This window comes from Myotis davidii, unplaced genomic scaffold, assembly GCF_000327345.1.
Source record: "Myotis davidii unplaced genomic scaffold, ASM32734v1 scaffold453, whole genome shotgun sequence".
Classification (NCBI taxonomy): domain Eukaryota; kingdom Metazoa; phylum Chordata; class Mammalia; order Chiroptera; family Vespertilionidae; genus Myotis; species Myotis davidii.
In genome coordinates, this window is record NW_006285234.1 from 2,477,323 (window position 1) to 2,492,945 (window position 15,623).

General features: G+C 38.8%; 1 protein-coding gene across 1 annotated transcript in view; it reads right to left on the reverse strand.

Moving 5' to 3' along the window:
• The window catches only part of HYDIN (HYDIN, axonemal central pair apparatus protein), a 361,269-nt gene that overhangs the window by 218,344 nt on the left and 127,302 nt on the right, over nt 1-15,623 (reverse strand). Inside the window, exons 12-13 of the mRNA XM_015558788.1 lie at nt 10,007-10,125; nt 5,032-5,255 (exon numbers count right to left, since the gene is read on the reverse strand). Of these exons, the coding sequence (XP_015414274.1) occupies nt 5,032-5,255; nt 10,007-10,125 (343 nt within the window). The remainder of the gene's footprint in view (nt 1-5,031; nt 5,256-10,006; nt 10,126-15,623) is intronic.

The window sequence follows — 15,623 nt, forward strand, 5'->3', positions numbered from 1 at the left end:
GAGGCCAGGATTCCTTGTCCCACACTTTTATAAAACTGTCTAAGGCCAGTTCCTCCCATTCACTGGCTGTGAGCGTGGCTAGTCACTACCTCTCCAGGCTTTCGTTTCGTTTCCTCAGGCATAAAGGGGAGGACTGGATTGGTGACTTTGAAAGGACTCTTTACCCTAAATGGTGGTCTATTTCTCTCTCAAAAAGAAATGGCTGGTACTCAGCAAGGAATTAGGATCTAGCTGAGAAGGAAGTCAAACCAGCCTATGGATTAAATTCTTGACTTGTAAAAGAATTTTTTTCAGGGGGGTAGAAGGGGGACAAAATAACAGATCAAAAGGCTCTGAAAGGCACAAAGGGCTAAAGAAAGTAAGAAAGAAGCTTACAAATTTGCACAGAGCAGTCATATAATCAGTGAAGTAGAGAGAACCAGAGTTAAATCACATTTGTTCGAAGGCACACACAACTAGGGAATTGTGGCTGAGTACCATCTGGACTTAGATATGGTCACATTCATTCTAACGGATTCTGAATATTAGGACAGTTTCTACCAAGATTGTGCCCTCCATCACTGCAGTGGTCTGGTAAAATTATAAAAACTAAGAGTTAGAACAATTGAATTACTATGACATGTTAAGTGAAATTTTTGAAGACAAAATATATCTGTGCTATGGTTAAAACTTTATAAAATTACATATATAAATATTTGAAGGAAGAATACTGTGCATGAGTAATTTTTTAAAATCACATTAATTTTGCAGTGTTGTTTACCCAGCTACTTAAAAAACTGTATCATGTAGTTGACGACTCAATAGAACAGCAAAAGCCCTTCAACTTTGTTCTTATTTTTTCAAAATTGTTTTTATCTATTCTGGGTCTCTTGTATTTCTATATGAATTTAAGGATCAGCTTGCCAATTAATGCAAAAAAGGCAGCTGGGATATTTGATAGGGATCATCTTGAATCTACATATCATTTGGGGAGGTATTGCCATATGAAGTCTTCCAACCCATGAACATAGATGTCTTTTCATTTATTTAGGTCTTGTTTTATAGTTTTCAATGTACAAATCTTGCACTTTTTTGGTTAAATGTATTTCCAACTATATTATTGTTTTTGAACCTATTGTAAATGGAATTTTCATAACTTAATTTCTGAATTTTCATTATTATTGCCTAGAAATACAATTGACTTTTTAAAAATGTATTTTATTGATTTCAGAGAGGAAGGGAGAGGGAGAGGGAGAGGAAGAGAGAGAGAGAGAGAGAGAGAGAGAGAGAGCGAGAGAAACATCAATGATGAGAGAGAATCACTGATAGGCTGCCTCCTGCATCCCCCACCTGGGGGACTGAGCCCACAACCCAGGCACGTGCCCCCGACTGGAATCGAACCTGGGACCCTTCAGTCCGCAGGCCGATGCTCTATCCACTGAGCCAAACTAGGTCAGGCACAATTGATTTTTGTATGTTGATCCTATACCTTCCAGTTTTCCTGAACTCACTTATTAGTTCTTTATGAGTGGGTGTGTGTGTGTGTGCGTGTGTGTATTCCTTAAGATTCTTTATATACAACATCACATCATCTGCAAACAGAGACGGTTTTACTTTTCCTTTCCAATCTGAATGCTTTTTATTTCTTTTTCTCAACTACTTGCCTGGGACAGAAACTCTAGTACAATGTCGAATAGAAGTGGCAATGCAGACCTCCTTGTTGACGTCTCACTGACCTTAGTGAGAAGGCAGTCTGTCTCTCACCATTAAGCATAAAGTTAAATGTGAGTCTTTCACAGGTATTCCTTATCACGTTGAGGGAGTTCCTTGCTATCCCTGGTTTGTTGAGGTTTGTTGTTTTTGTTTATCTTGTTAAATCATGAAAGCGTGCTTAGTTTCGGTGAGTGCTTTTTCTATGTTTATTAGGATAATCATATGGTTTAGGGCCTTTAATCTACTAATATGTTGTATAACAATAATTTCCCTATGTTGAGCCAAATTTGCATTCCTGGGATAGATTTTACTTGGTCATTGTGTATAATCCTTTCTATAAGTTGCTGCTTTGATCTGGTTTGTTAGTGTTTTGTTAATTCTTGTGTCTATATTTGTAAAAGTCTTCAGTTTCTTTTCTTGTGATACTTTTCTCTTATTTGGGTATAGGGTAACACTGGCCTCAGAAAATGAGTTGAAAAGTGTTCACACCTCTTCTATTTTGGGGGGAAGCAATAATCTGTGGAGAATTGATGTTAATTCTTCATTAAACACTCAGTAGAATTCTCCTGTAAAGCCATCTGTTCCTGGTGTGTGTGTGTGTGTGTATGTGTGTGTGTGTGTGTGTGTGTGTGTGTGTGTCAGGGTACAATGGGGGTGGAAGTGGTTCTATTTCAATCTCCCTAAACTATTATAGATTTATTCATATTTTCTATTTATTTTGAATTAGTTTTGATACTTTGTGTCCTTCTAGGAACATGCCAGTTTCATCCAGATTCTTTAATTTGTTGGCATACAACTGTTTGTAAAATTCCTTAATAATTCTTTTCATTTCTGTAAGGTTGGTAATAATGCCCCTTCTTTAATTTCTGATTTTAGTACTTTGAGGCTTTTCTTCATTTTTTTATTAGTCAGTTTTATTACAGTTTGTCAATTTGTTGATCTTTTCAAAGAACCAACTTTCATTTTCATTAATTTTCTCTATTGTTTTGCTCACTAATTTTCATTCTAATATTTATTATTTCCTTCCTTGTACTTGTTTTGAATTTATTTGCCTCTTCTTTTTCAAGTTTTTAAGGCAGATATTTATATTATTGATTTAAACTATTTCTTCTTTTTAAATATAAGCATTTAACAGCTATCAATTTCTTATAAACACGACTTTCACTACATCTCAAAAGTTTTAACATCTTCTGTTTTGTTTTCATTTATCTCAAAATATCTTAAAATTTCTGTTGTGATTTCTTCTTTGACCCATTGGTGATGTTTCATTTTCACATATTTGTGAATTCTCTAAATTTCCTTTGATTTTTAATTTCATTTCTTTGTGGTTGAAAACACATTTGTATGACTTAAATCACTTAAAATGTATCGAGACTTGTTTGATGGCTTAACATATTGTCTATCCTGGAAAATGGTCCAAGTGCACTTGCTGGGTGGAGTGTTCTGTACGTGTCTGTTAGCTCTAGTTGGCTTATTAGGATATATTGTTCAACTCTTATTTCCTTTATGGTCTCCTGCCCAGTTGTTCTATCAATTATTCAAAGTGAGGTACTGAAATTTCCAACTATTATTGTTCAATTACCTATTTCTCCCTTTAGTTCTGTCAGCTTATGCCTCATGTACCCGGGGACTCTACTGTTAGGTGCACTTACGTTTATAATTGTTATATCTTCTTGATGAATTTACTTTTATTATTGTAAAATGTCCTATTTTGTCTCAAGTAACAATTTTTGTTTTAAAGACTCTTTTTGCCTGCTATTAGTATAGAAATTCCAGGTGTGTTTATTTTTGTCTTGTTTTGTTTGTTACTGTTTGCATGGTCTATCTTTTTCCATCCTTTTAGTTTTAATCTACTCATACTTTCAGCTCTAAAGTATGTCTCTTATAGATAGCATACAGTTGGGTCATGTTTTTTTGTGTGTGTGTTTTTTAAATCCACCCTGTTAATCTCTACCTTTTAATTGAGGTATTTAATATATTTGCATTTAATGTAATTACTGATAATGATTTGTGTCTTCCATTTTACTATTTATTCTCTATATCAGTGGTTCTCAACTTTGGCTGCACATTAGAATCACCTGGGAATCTTTTTAAAATCCTGATTTTTGGGCCTCATCCTCTGGAAATTCTCTTTCTTTGTTACTCATGTTGTGGCCCCTCCCCATAACAAAGAAACAGAATTGTCGGAGGATAAGGCCCAGAAATCAGGATTTTAAAAGGATTCCCCGGTGATTCTAATGTGCAGCCAAAGTTGAGAACCACTGCTGTATATGTTTTAATGTCTTTTTTCGTTCCTCTATTCCTCCATTATTGTCTTCCTTTGTATTAAATGGATATTATCTAGTGCAGTCACATTCCGAGGTACTGGGTGGGAGGACTTCAACATATGAATTTTGGGAGGATGCAATTCACCCTGTAACAGGGATACTTAGGTGGAAAAGTGACCTAAGAAGTAATGGTAATGACTTTTGAGCTGATCCTGAGATTCTATATTTCTAGTAGATATCCTACAATCAATAAGTTCCCCTTATGATCCTTCAGGCCATATCTGTCTGTCTCTTTTCTATGTTATCTTCAGACCCCGAAGGAGACCTCAGCCATAGGTGGGAGGGAGGTCCTGCTAGCAGTAACCATAAGGAGAGAGACCGCCAATGGTAATTAACAACCTATTACACTGGGAATCCAAATGGAATCTGCAATGTGTTCTGAAAATATTATCTTTCTAAGTACCGGGAACCCAAGTTATAGATCTTCCCAATGGGTTGGTCACAGAGAACTTCTTTTCAAAGCCCAAGGACAAACTCTGCTATTAATGACTTTCAATTACCACAAGCAGCTGGAGAAGCCATCAATAGACTTCTGGCACAAAAGCTGCAAATGTCTAGCCTTGACTGACAGACACTGTAAGTAGGCTCTTTTACTACCTGCAGGCATTATAGATGAGAGCATTTAAAGAATGTCCTTAAAACAAAAACAGAAGACGAAGGCTTAGTGAAACTGTGATAATAAAGAGATGATTTTCCCTAAACAGCCTAAAACAGAGAGAGAGTAACAAGAAACTATTTAATAATGGATTCAGTCCTTGCTTTATAAGGTTATAGCTTATGGAAGAAAAAAAACTAGACAGATAACAAAGCAGCAACTGTATCCGTGTTGCAATCCTAAGCTACACATGTTTAGTAGGGAAACATGGGTGGAAATTTAAAATACCCCATTCCGTTGATGTATTCCTATCACAAAGACCGTTGTTGATGTCTAAGATGATCTAGTTACGAAGTTTAAGAAGGCAGTAGGTAAAAACTTCAGCTAGCTACCGCAGTAATTACAGATAGATCTTACCTGATAGTCAGTTTCACGGGCTCAGGTGACCCACTGACACTGACCAGGAACTTTTCTTCAAAGTGCCCCAGAATGGACGAGCAGAAGGAAATCTGGACAGCCTGGACCCCGCTCGGCTTGATGATGCCTTCCTTGGGGCTGAAAACAAAGCAGGCCCCCAAAGCTGAAGTCGGGGAGATCACGTTGAAGAGGGCGTCGATGCTGCCTTTGTTGGAGAGTATTGCCTAGACCGATAAAAAAAGCAAGAATGCAAAGGTAGATGACGGGCCTCAGATTTACTTTGCCGTAAGCATGCGGCTGTATTATGTAATGCCAACGCAGAGACAGTGGCGGGAATTAGAACCGCAGGGAAACTCCCGGGGAGAAATGAACAGTCTCCTCTCTTGAATGTTTGAAAATAAGAGTCCCAAACCAGGAAGTAATTTTGTGTTTTCGTCTCATCTTTAAAATAGAGTTGGTCATATGTCTAATACTCATGCTAGAAAGACTGATCACAATCGCATCTACTCAAGAGCCTTAAAATACTGTTTTTGGGTACTCTCTATGAAGTAACCAAGGGAAGACTGGTTTTTCTTTCATATGCACGAGGAGGCTGAGAGGAAGTGGCATACAGGAAAATAAAAAGCAAGTCAGAATAGAGGCGCAAGAGCTACCCAAGCCTATGTTTATAATGTAGCTTGATAAATATAAATATGACCTCATTGTGGATTCCAGATTGCAAGGATTCTCTTCCTTGGGGTATTAGATTTCACCCTATTGGGATATTTTCATCTCAAACTCCACTGGGTATACCAATGCAAGCCATCGTTTTACTGCAGGAACGTTTTCTATAGACGAGTGTTCTGGAACCAGGTCATTACCCATATTTGAATGCACCCTAGGTATGTATCAAAATCTCATGCTTGACAATCAGAGTCCTCCTCAGCTGGCTCAGTCTACCACTCCTGCTCCCTCCCACAATTCCTGTCCATGAACCTGTACTGCGGCCACACACACTCCTATTCCTGAGCTTCCAAGATACAATCTCTTCCTTGCCAATGCTTACACCTGAACGTGTGAGCAACACATTCTCTCTGTGTATGTAGGAACGGCCCTCAACCTACACTGAAGCCATTGGAGGGAAAAGAGCACAGAGCATCCTGAAGACCATTCAGAAAGGTATGTGGAACCTACATTCCATGCCAGGAAGCTAGAAGCCAAGGGAGGAGAATTTCCAGAAAGGGTTGATGGACGTTCAGGAGAATAAGCTCTGAGGAAATGTTACAGATTTTGTATTTTTACTTAGAGGTCATCACTGCCCTCGACGAAGAGAAGGATGCCAGTGGAATAGGATTGCAGACTCCAGAGTCCAAATGTTTGAGGGGAGGTGAGTGGGTGTAGCTGAAATAGTGGTTGAGTATTCTGGATTCTGTTTAGAGAAGATTAATGGTGAAAAGTGAGAATGGAGGTGGCAAAGCTGTGAGAGGGTATGGTAGAGGAGACCTACTATCTATAATAATAAAAGCATAATATGCTTTTATAGACCAGACAGCCGAACGACCTTCCAGAGGACCTTACAGACAAAGCCGCGGCTGTGAGGGCCGAGCCCCTTGCATAAATTTTGTGCATCGGGCCTCTAGTATTTATAATAAATGAGATATACATACTCGGTGCCTGGCCTCCGTGTTTGTTGTTGTAATAGACGAAGAGGGCTAGCTAACCAAGAGAACGGGGTCTGGTGGATACGGGGCCCACCAGCTCAGTTGCTTCAGGAGAAGCAGAGAAGAAGGAACCAAGAGCTAGGACAGAGTAAGGGGCTCTTGCAGAGGAAGACAGCCACTCTGCCAAGAGCAGACAGGCAGTGTAACACAACAGACATGCAACTACTTGCTACTTGGTATGTTATTCATCTTTCTACATTTATGTTCCATCTCCCTTTCTCTGTTTCAAGTTCCCTGGTCATAGGAATCATGCTTGACCCTTCATTCCTTTGAAAGAGACCATGTAGAAAAGTGATTATGACCAGGGACTCAGAAGCCAAATCCCTGGGTTCAAATCTCAGCTCTGCCACTGACTGACTAGCTGTGTGGCCCTGGGTAGCATGTTCTGCTTCTCGGAGTCCCAGCTTCCCCATCCGTAAAATGTAAACACTACTAACTTCTCAGATTGCTGCAAATGGGAAGTTTGTTAATTTATGTGACCTTTAGAATAGTGCCTGGCAAGGAATGCTTCAATGACAGTAACTCCTATCCACAGCCCTGTGCTAACCAGAATGGGTTTGACATGTACCTGTGTTGAAGAAGAAACTGACATGCCCCATTGGTAGCTCAAAGGCAACTCAAAGGGGTTAGTGGTACCTCGAAGGACCCTTGTTCTTCTCTCTGAGAAGAGGCACGGATTGTCTTTTTATTTTTTGATTAATAACAATGTTTTATAAGGTGCCAGCTCCCCCGTTTTCAAGAATGTGCATGTTATTCTCCCCCCCTGACAAAGCAGCACCTACTTATGTGTACAGAATCCGCCAGACTGTTTGGGCCACCAACCTGAGACCTTTTGATTACTGGTGATGCTCCTACCCGTGCGGTGCAACTCCTCAGAGCAGAGAAAATGTCTAAGAGAACTTCCCCTTCCATTTGTTTTCCTTCTTATTACACTGGGAAGAGTGTGTACTCTTGGGGTTCTGGCTTATTCTTTATGGACCTGCTAAGCTCAGCAATGACTAAGGGCAATGGATAGTTATTCAAATGTGTCTCGGGGAGGTAGCGTAATAAACTGAAAGAGAGACGCAACGAGGCATCAGCATTAAATATGCAGAGCGCACAAAATATTCTCATGAGGAGCACCTTACCATGCCCTTCCCTGCCAGGGCACAGCTCTCAAAACTGCCCAATCGGATGCTGCGCCTCATTTAACACGTATTTACCTGGCTGCGGTATGCATTACTGCTCAAACCTGGGAGGGTGAGAAGTGGTGGCCTATGGTACCTTTGTGTTAAATCTGCAAGAAATTATCATTACCTCCAGGGAAACCCTATGCATTTTGCATCAGAACGAAAGGTCCTTTTCCGATGTGGCATCTGTAAGACACAGGCTATAAGATGTAAGGGGAATTCACGCTGGATAAATTACAAACAGAATATCGATTTAGTAAGAACTATTGCGCCTTTTAATTTCCATCCCTAAGTGACCATTTTTTTTCAAAATGCAATACAGCACAATGCAATGTAAGTAGCTGTGCCGCTTTTCATTTTATGACAGTCCTGTGACGGATTTCTTTATTTAAATTGGGCTCTTATGTGTATTCCATCTCCTCATGACATTAACATCTCTGTTTACCTTGCACATCATCGCATTTAGGCCACAATTACTCTAGTGAATCATGGGGACGAAGGACGCTATAGAAAGCTCTCAGCCAGGCACTTCCCTCCCATGCGAGGTTAGGGTGGGCTGAGAGCTAAGCAGGCTCTTGGCTGGATTCCCATCTGGTGAGAGGTGGAGGCAGACAAGCCAGCAGGCCTTCTCTTCCCACGGGGCATAGGGCCCTAAAACCCACTGATTACAAACATTCACAAGCTCTGTGACCTTGCCAGTTACTTAACAAATGTGGCAGTCAGGTTTGCTGTTCATGGAACCCATATCTATCCTCTTCTTCTGCTGTTTACAGCCAAACTACATTTCCCAGATACCCTTGCAGTTATGGCCAGCTAACTGGACATGAACGAAAGTGATACGTGCCTCCAGTCTCCAGTGCTACCTCTTGTAAAAACCCCTCATGTGAAACCCTACATGTGCTTTCTCCTGCCAGTGTGATACCTAGGAGACTGCAGAGCCATGAGAGGGAAGGAGGTTGGGCTCCTCATTCTCTGCTGGAGGACAGTCACCTCCTGATTAGCAACCTTGTTTGGGACTTTATATAAGCAACAACATAGACTCTTATCTATTTTGAGAGAATATCTATTTTTATATTTGCTTGTTATAGTATCTAACATTAATTACCTTAACAAGTAAAACTCTGGGCCTCAGTTTCCTCAGCTATAAAATGGGTATAGTCACAGTAGCTACTCCACAGGGGGTTTGTGAGGACTAAATGAACAAATGATGCATGTGTGCTCAACACGCATGAAGAGTGATGTTGTAGATAGAATTCCCCACCATCTGCCTATTTCTTCTTTGTAAAACAGGTACAATAAAACCTACCTTTCATGGCTTTGTAAGGATTAGAAATGGTACCCTTATATGTTGACATGCACACATAATAACGCATGGAACCTGACACACTAATTAAACCTCAAGCACTCGTGAAATAATAACTGCTTTTGTTTTTACCTCTATAGAAATACAAACATTTACAATTTGGAATCTTTCTAAAATAAAGTCCCAATGGTTATAGTTTGATACTGTAAAAATGTGTCCTAGATAAAAATTTATGATGAGGTGGCGTTGAGTTAACTTTGATCCTTATGAACCCATGACTACATGTTAAAAAAAAAAAAGGTATCATTTTCTATTTATTTGGAAAGACAAAGCAGGGAGGTCTCTTCCAGAAAACCCAATGATTGGTTGCTAAATCATGGATTGGAAGCTGTTTCTAGAGAAACGTCTGGGGTGTGAAAACAGCGATCCTCATTAGGACATTCTGGAAAATGTAGAAGGTTCTCTATCCTCTGATCTGTAGGGTTTGTGTTGTCAGAGAACAAGCATTAAACAGATGGGGAGATGTATTTATGGAGTTCCTCTTTATAATCTACAAAATGATGAGGATAAAACCAATTAAGTTGTGGCTTTGATGTGTTTAGTCAAGTGAGAGGGGGGTGGGAAGAGAATGGAAAAAGCTGTTCCGCTCAACAAGGCTAGGAAAGAGGAGAAAGATCGTTCTGGGGTCTGAATAAGTATGAGTAATGGCAAGTGGATGTGACTGTGCACATTTTCTATTGACACAGACAAAACAAAGCGAGCCAAGTCCTATTTGACGCTCAATGAACAATTCCAGTGTTTACCTCATAGCAATGTACAGATCCAACAAAAACTTTTCCAATATCCAGCAATTCAAAGTTGAAGTGAATCTTTGGTCCCATTCCTTGCCCTTTGATTCGGAGGGGCAGACGGATCTCTCGACCTATAGAAACAATTAAAACTTTATTACCCAAATGATGCTTTATTATCCACAACTCATTGCCAATGTGAGCACCCAAGATGACTGCACCCACCCCCTACGCTGGACGGGGGGACCTGCAAGTTAACCAAGGCTGAAGGTTGAGTTTATTTTTTACAAACAGGAATACTGTTAGTTTCTTACCTTTAGGGGCCAGCTTGTATTGCAATTTAGATGGACATTTTAGCAGGAGAAAAAAAAAAACAATGAAAAAATTTAACCCAATCTTAACTGTATCCTTAATTTCTTTTTTGTTGTTTCTTGTTCTTAAAAATCCTCACCCAAGGATATGTTTTCGCTGATTTTTTTAGAGGAGAGGGAGAGAGAAATATTGATATGAGAAACATGGATCGGTTGCCTCCTGTATGCGCCCCGACCGGAGATCAAACCAGCAACCTGGGTATGTGCCCTGGATGGGAATCGAACCTGTGACCTATCAGTGTACCAGATGATGCTCCAACCGAGCCACAAAAGCCAGGGTTATCCTTAAGTTTCTTAAAAAGGAAAGTAATTTCTCTAAATAAGAATGATCCCTGATTGAGGCTCACCATAAAGTGAGTCACCATACGGCTCCAAGGGACGTTATCCACATTGATCTTCCCTAGATTTAGGAAGAGCCAGTGTGTGAGGAATCCGACCTTACTTTGCAATTTCTTTCATAGACAGGTAAGGGAGTCCACTAAACAGTATCCCTTATTACACATCCATTATGATTATGAACCCAGGGTCAACACAGAACACAAACTTTAAAGTACTAATTTGTTTTGTTTTCTTTTTAAAAAATGGAAAAATCCCCACTTGAAATACATGATTATAAAAATACTATCAAAAAAGTAGAAATTCTGTCATAATCCCACCACCCAAAGATAATTATTATTAGGCTTTGGTGCCCATCTTTCCACACTTACTCATATTTAAATACTGTTCATGTAAATGGGGGTCCCACACTGAGGCCTGGGGGACCACTGGGGCCCTTTCTCCTGGGGCATCCCGTCAACTCCTTCATGTTCTTCCCTAACTCAGCTGAACTTTTCAGCCTCTGATGATCTACCAGAAAGTCAGTGTTGCTAAGAATAAAGAGTCATTCCTCCCCCCAAAATCTAACTGTCTTGGTTTCTTCTCCTGGATGTTGGCCCCATAATTCTTCACTGTCCTAGCAGCTCTGTTTTACCTTTAAAACTGGTTTTAGAAAATACTTTGCTTTGCTCTTCTAGTTGTTCTTAGAGAGCGTTGTTGATCCAAATTACTGAGCCCACCGCTACTGGAAACAGAATTGTCAGGACAAAGAGACGGGCATTTGACATGCTGACAGCTATGGGCTTATTGCCCTCCAGAATGACTGTACTAATTTACACACGAACAACGGTATTTAATGGTTCCCGGCTCTCCACATCCTCCCTGGCAATGGGTATATCATCATTTTAAAAAATCTTTGATGGTTTGACAGGTTTTCCTTAAATCTGCACCACTTAAATGCCAGTTATGTAAGGAAAATTATATTTGCTTTGTGTGTAATGTTTTGAATATTCAAAATACTTTTGATGCTCTTTTAGATGTAATTGTCAGTACTGCAACAATACACTTCAAACAACCAAATGATATTTCTAATTTATTATCATCATTATAATGCCTTGTGACATTTGATGTTCCACTGCCTTCTGTTGCTATTCAGCTTCTATATCTCTTTCATGCTTTCTCTCCATGACTGTCCTTTTAAAGACGAGAATACTTTTATCTCTGTGTCCCTCTAGTGCTTGGCAATGCAGTGGCCATTAGGCAAGTATTACTTTGATTATAAGAAACAAAAGCAATTCTGGAACAGCTGATTCCTTCAAAGGGTTCCCAATGCACCTGATCCCTGGAAAAGAGGTTTCTCTAAAGACCCGGTATATTACTGTTGGCAACGTAAGTAAAATTTTCAGAGAGCCCTACTCCATTATTTTAGTATTTTAATCGATTGGCAATGATCTGTACTCCTTGGTCAAGAGAAAAATATTTTGACAGAGATCCAACTTTCAGAATGGCAAAGAAAGGGAATTGCAAATATATTGTGGAATAAACTGCAAGACTATTTATAACTGTCAGGCTTGAAGCTCTCCCCATCTGTTACCTTGACTGCCTTCCTTAATACATAAATTTTAAAAGAGGAGATGTGTTGTAATAAAGCAGTGAGCCAATGTTTCTTTGGGAGTTATTAATTACTTCAAAGGAATTTGTCTTATTTGTAGCTAGCCCTTTCCCTCACCCCAGGTGGAGTGGGAATACGGGTAATACCCAGCCTTGATTTATAAGAATTAGCCTAAATTTTAGGGTTACATTTCAAATGCTACTTTTCCATAAGATCTTTGAAGCAGGGACTTTTCTTGTCTTGGCAAAAAGCAGCGAGAGGGGCAAGCCTGAAGGAACTAGTAATATAAAGGGACAAATTCCTTACAAGAAGAGCAAAGTGTTAAAATAGGGCAGTTTCTCACCTATGATTACATTACCTTGTTTTCACACATAAGAAGTAGAGAAATGTACTATTGAACCCTTTTAACAGTTCTGAAATTCCTGAATGCAACAGATTCATTGCATTAAGTACCAGGAAATGTAACCATGGGCTTTCAAGAACTTGCCATCTAAGATATCTTAGATGTCCAATATTATACTTGAGCTCTATTCCTATGCAATAAGACAAGAAAAAAGGGGGATATAAACAGGAAGGACAAACTGCCATTATTCACATGTTTTAGGACAGTCTGCCTGGAAAATCCTAAAGAATCTAGAAATAATCTTTTAAAATTAATTAGAGTAAAATTGATGGTTACCAAATCAATATACAAAAGTCAACTGCATTTCCATACCCAGCAACAATCAGAAAAATTAATTCTCAAGATACTATTGACAAAAGCAACAAAAATATAAAGTACTGAGAAATAAATCTAACAAGATATAAGATCTTCAATGAGCAAAATATAAAACTTTATTGAAAGATATTGCTAAAGATCTAAATAAATGGAGGACTAGGCTATGTTATTGAAAAGGAAAACTGACTCAACATCATAAAGTTGTCAAATTTTCTCCAATTGATCTATATCTACAATCTTAATGCTTTAATAAACAAAATGCCAGCAGATAGAATTTGATGGGTTGATTACAAAATTAAATGGAAAACAAAGGGCCAATAAAAACCAAGACATTCTTAAAGAAGAGTAAATTGAGGGAACTTGGCCATTCATAAATTAAAATCTGTTTATAAAGCTATTATAATTAAGATAATGTACTATTGGGGCAGAAAATGCAAAGATGACTAAGGAAACAAAATACAGAACGAAGAATAAATGCACATATAAATATAAACTTGATTTAGGACAGAGCAGGCATTGAATATCAGTGAGGAAAGATGGACTATACAGTATAAAGAGCTAAAACAACTGGGCATCCACATGCCATCTGTATACATGTGCGTGTTCTTCTTTTTCCTTTTTTTTTGTTTCTTTTGTTCTTTTTTTTATGGTTATAGTTTTTTTAAATAACTCTTAACACATGCTGGAGCTAGTCTTCCCACATTATTCTTGTTTTTCTGAATTTTCTAGGCAACCCTAATTTATTTATTTCCTCTATAAAAGCTTTGTAATCAACCTAGTTATGATGTTGCTCTTCTTGACCAAAAACATGGGCATACATCTCTCTTTGTTCCAGTTTTCTTAAATCTGGGTTCTATATTCATAGATATTTATATATTATTCCCTGTATTTTTATGTTTGAAATATTTTAAAACTGAAAATATAATCTAGTTGATCAAGAAAATAATTTCTTATTCATATGACTAAGAAACCTTACATTATTAAGAGGTTGCAATCTGATGAGTTTTGAGAAAGAAAAGCTATATATACATTAAATATTACTCACTTATTACTCTGAAGACCCAAAAGTGTTTTTAATGATTGGGGTGATTTGACTTTTTGTTTCCTAAATCAAATTAAATCTCAATTCCTTAGTTTAATTAGAATAAAAATCAGAAGTCTTAAATTGTGCCAAAAACTTAGATATTTCTCTCTTATGATGTACAGAATAAAAATGGACAATGAGGTTTCATCTTAATTGGGTCTTTAAAGGAAGCAGGTACATCTGGAACCATTTCTCTGAAGCACCCATTAACGTTTTCTAACAATACATTTCACAGTTTAAAATCAGAAAGTGTTGCTTCCTTTGAGGTTCCCATATGGTGATCCAAACCAAATACATGCTGTTTCCCTTTGAGTTTTTAAAAAGGTAATCTTTGTGATTAAACTCAGAATTTCCACATTCCATTGGAAAGTCAAGACAGATGAAAGATCAGTTTCAAGACCTGGATCAAACCATCAGCAAGTCTTTATAAATATCTAACAGGTTTAACTGCTTCTAAGAAAATCTGAAATCTTTACATGAAAAAACTTCAGTTTCAGATGAACTGAAAATATGTTAATGGTGTTAAACTTGCCATAATCAGATGGTAGCAGGTCACTCCCCTGCTTTCCAGCCCCTCAGTGGTTCCCCACTGCACCCAGGATGAAGTCCAGGGTTCTGAGCCTGGCATCCAAGGGCAGCCGTCCATGAACTAGATCCCACCTGCTACTCCAGCTTCAACCCCTGCCCCCACCACCCCCTCCCATGTCTCTCTATCTCTCTCTGTCTCTCTCTGTGTGTGTCTCTCCCTCTGGCAGCCACACCCTAAGAACCTATGATTCTTTGCCATTTTGTGCTCTTATTATGTATTTTCACTGTTTCTCTATGTATTTTCACAAAGTATATCCCTGCCTGCCATTCCCATCCATATCCATAGACACCCTTTATTTTCTTGGCTAACAAATACTTTTAGGGTCACTTCCTCTGGGGATTCTAAGACTGAGCTGTGTGTCCTATACCATCCTCTTCCATTGTTCATTCATTCACTGTAGGGCATTGCAATATAACTGTTGGTCTGTGTGCCAGTTTCCCCTGCTCGTGTCTATGTTATCTGAAGGTAGGAACTATGCTTTAATACATCTTTGTACTCATTGAGCCTAGATATAAAAGCTTCAGAAGGAAAGAAGGTTGCAGTTGGGGATTATGGACTAAATTTCATGCATCCCGAGAGGCCTCCCTCCAGACCAGTGATGACCTTCCCTGCTACTTCCAGTCTCCGAACGTGCACTTGCATAATGGCACGCTATGCAACAATGACAATGAAATACAATTAGAGCTACAAGCAACGCTATGGATGAGATGTGCATATTGATGTCGATGATGCACATTTCAAATACAGGCAGTACTAAATTGCACTGTTTCAGAGTATATACATAGGGGTAAAAACTATAAATAAAAGCAATGAAATCATGATTATCAAGGACAGAATAGTGATTATCTCAAGGGGAGGTTGGGGTGAGAGGAGTGTGACTGGGAAGGAACACCCAGGGGGTCTTCTCGAAGCTGGAAATATTTTATGATTGATCTTGGTGGTG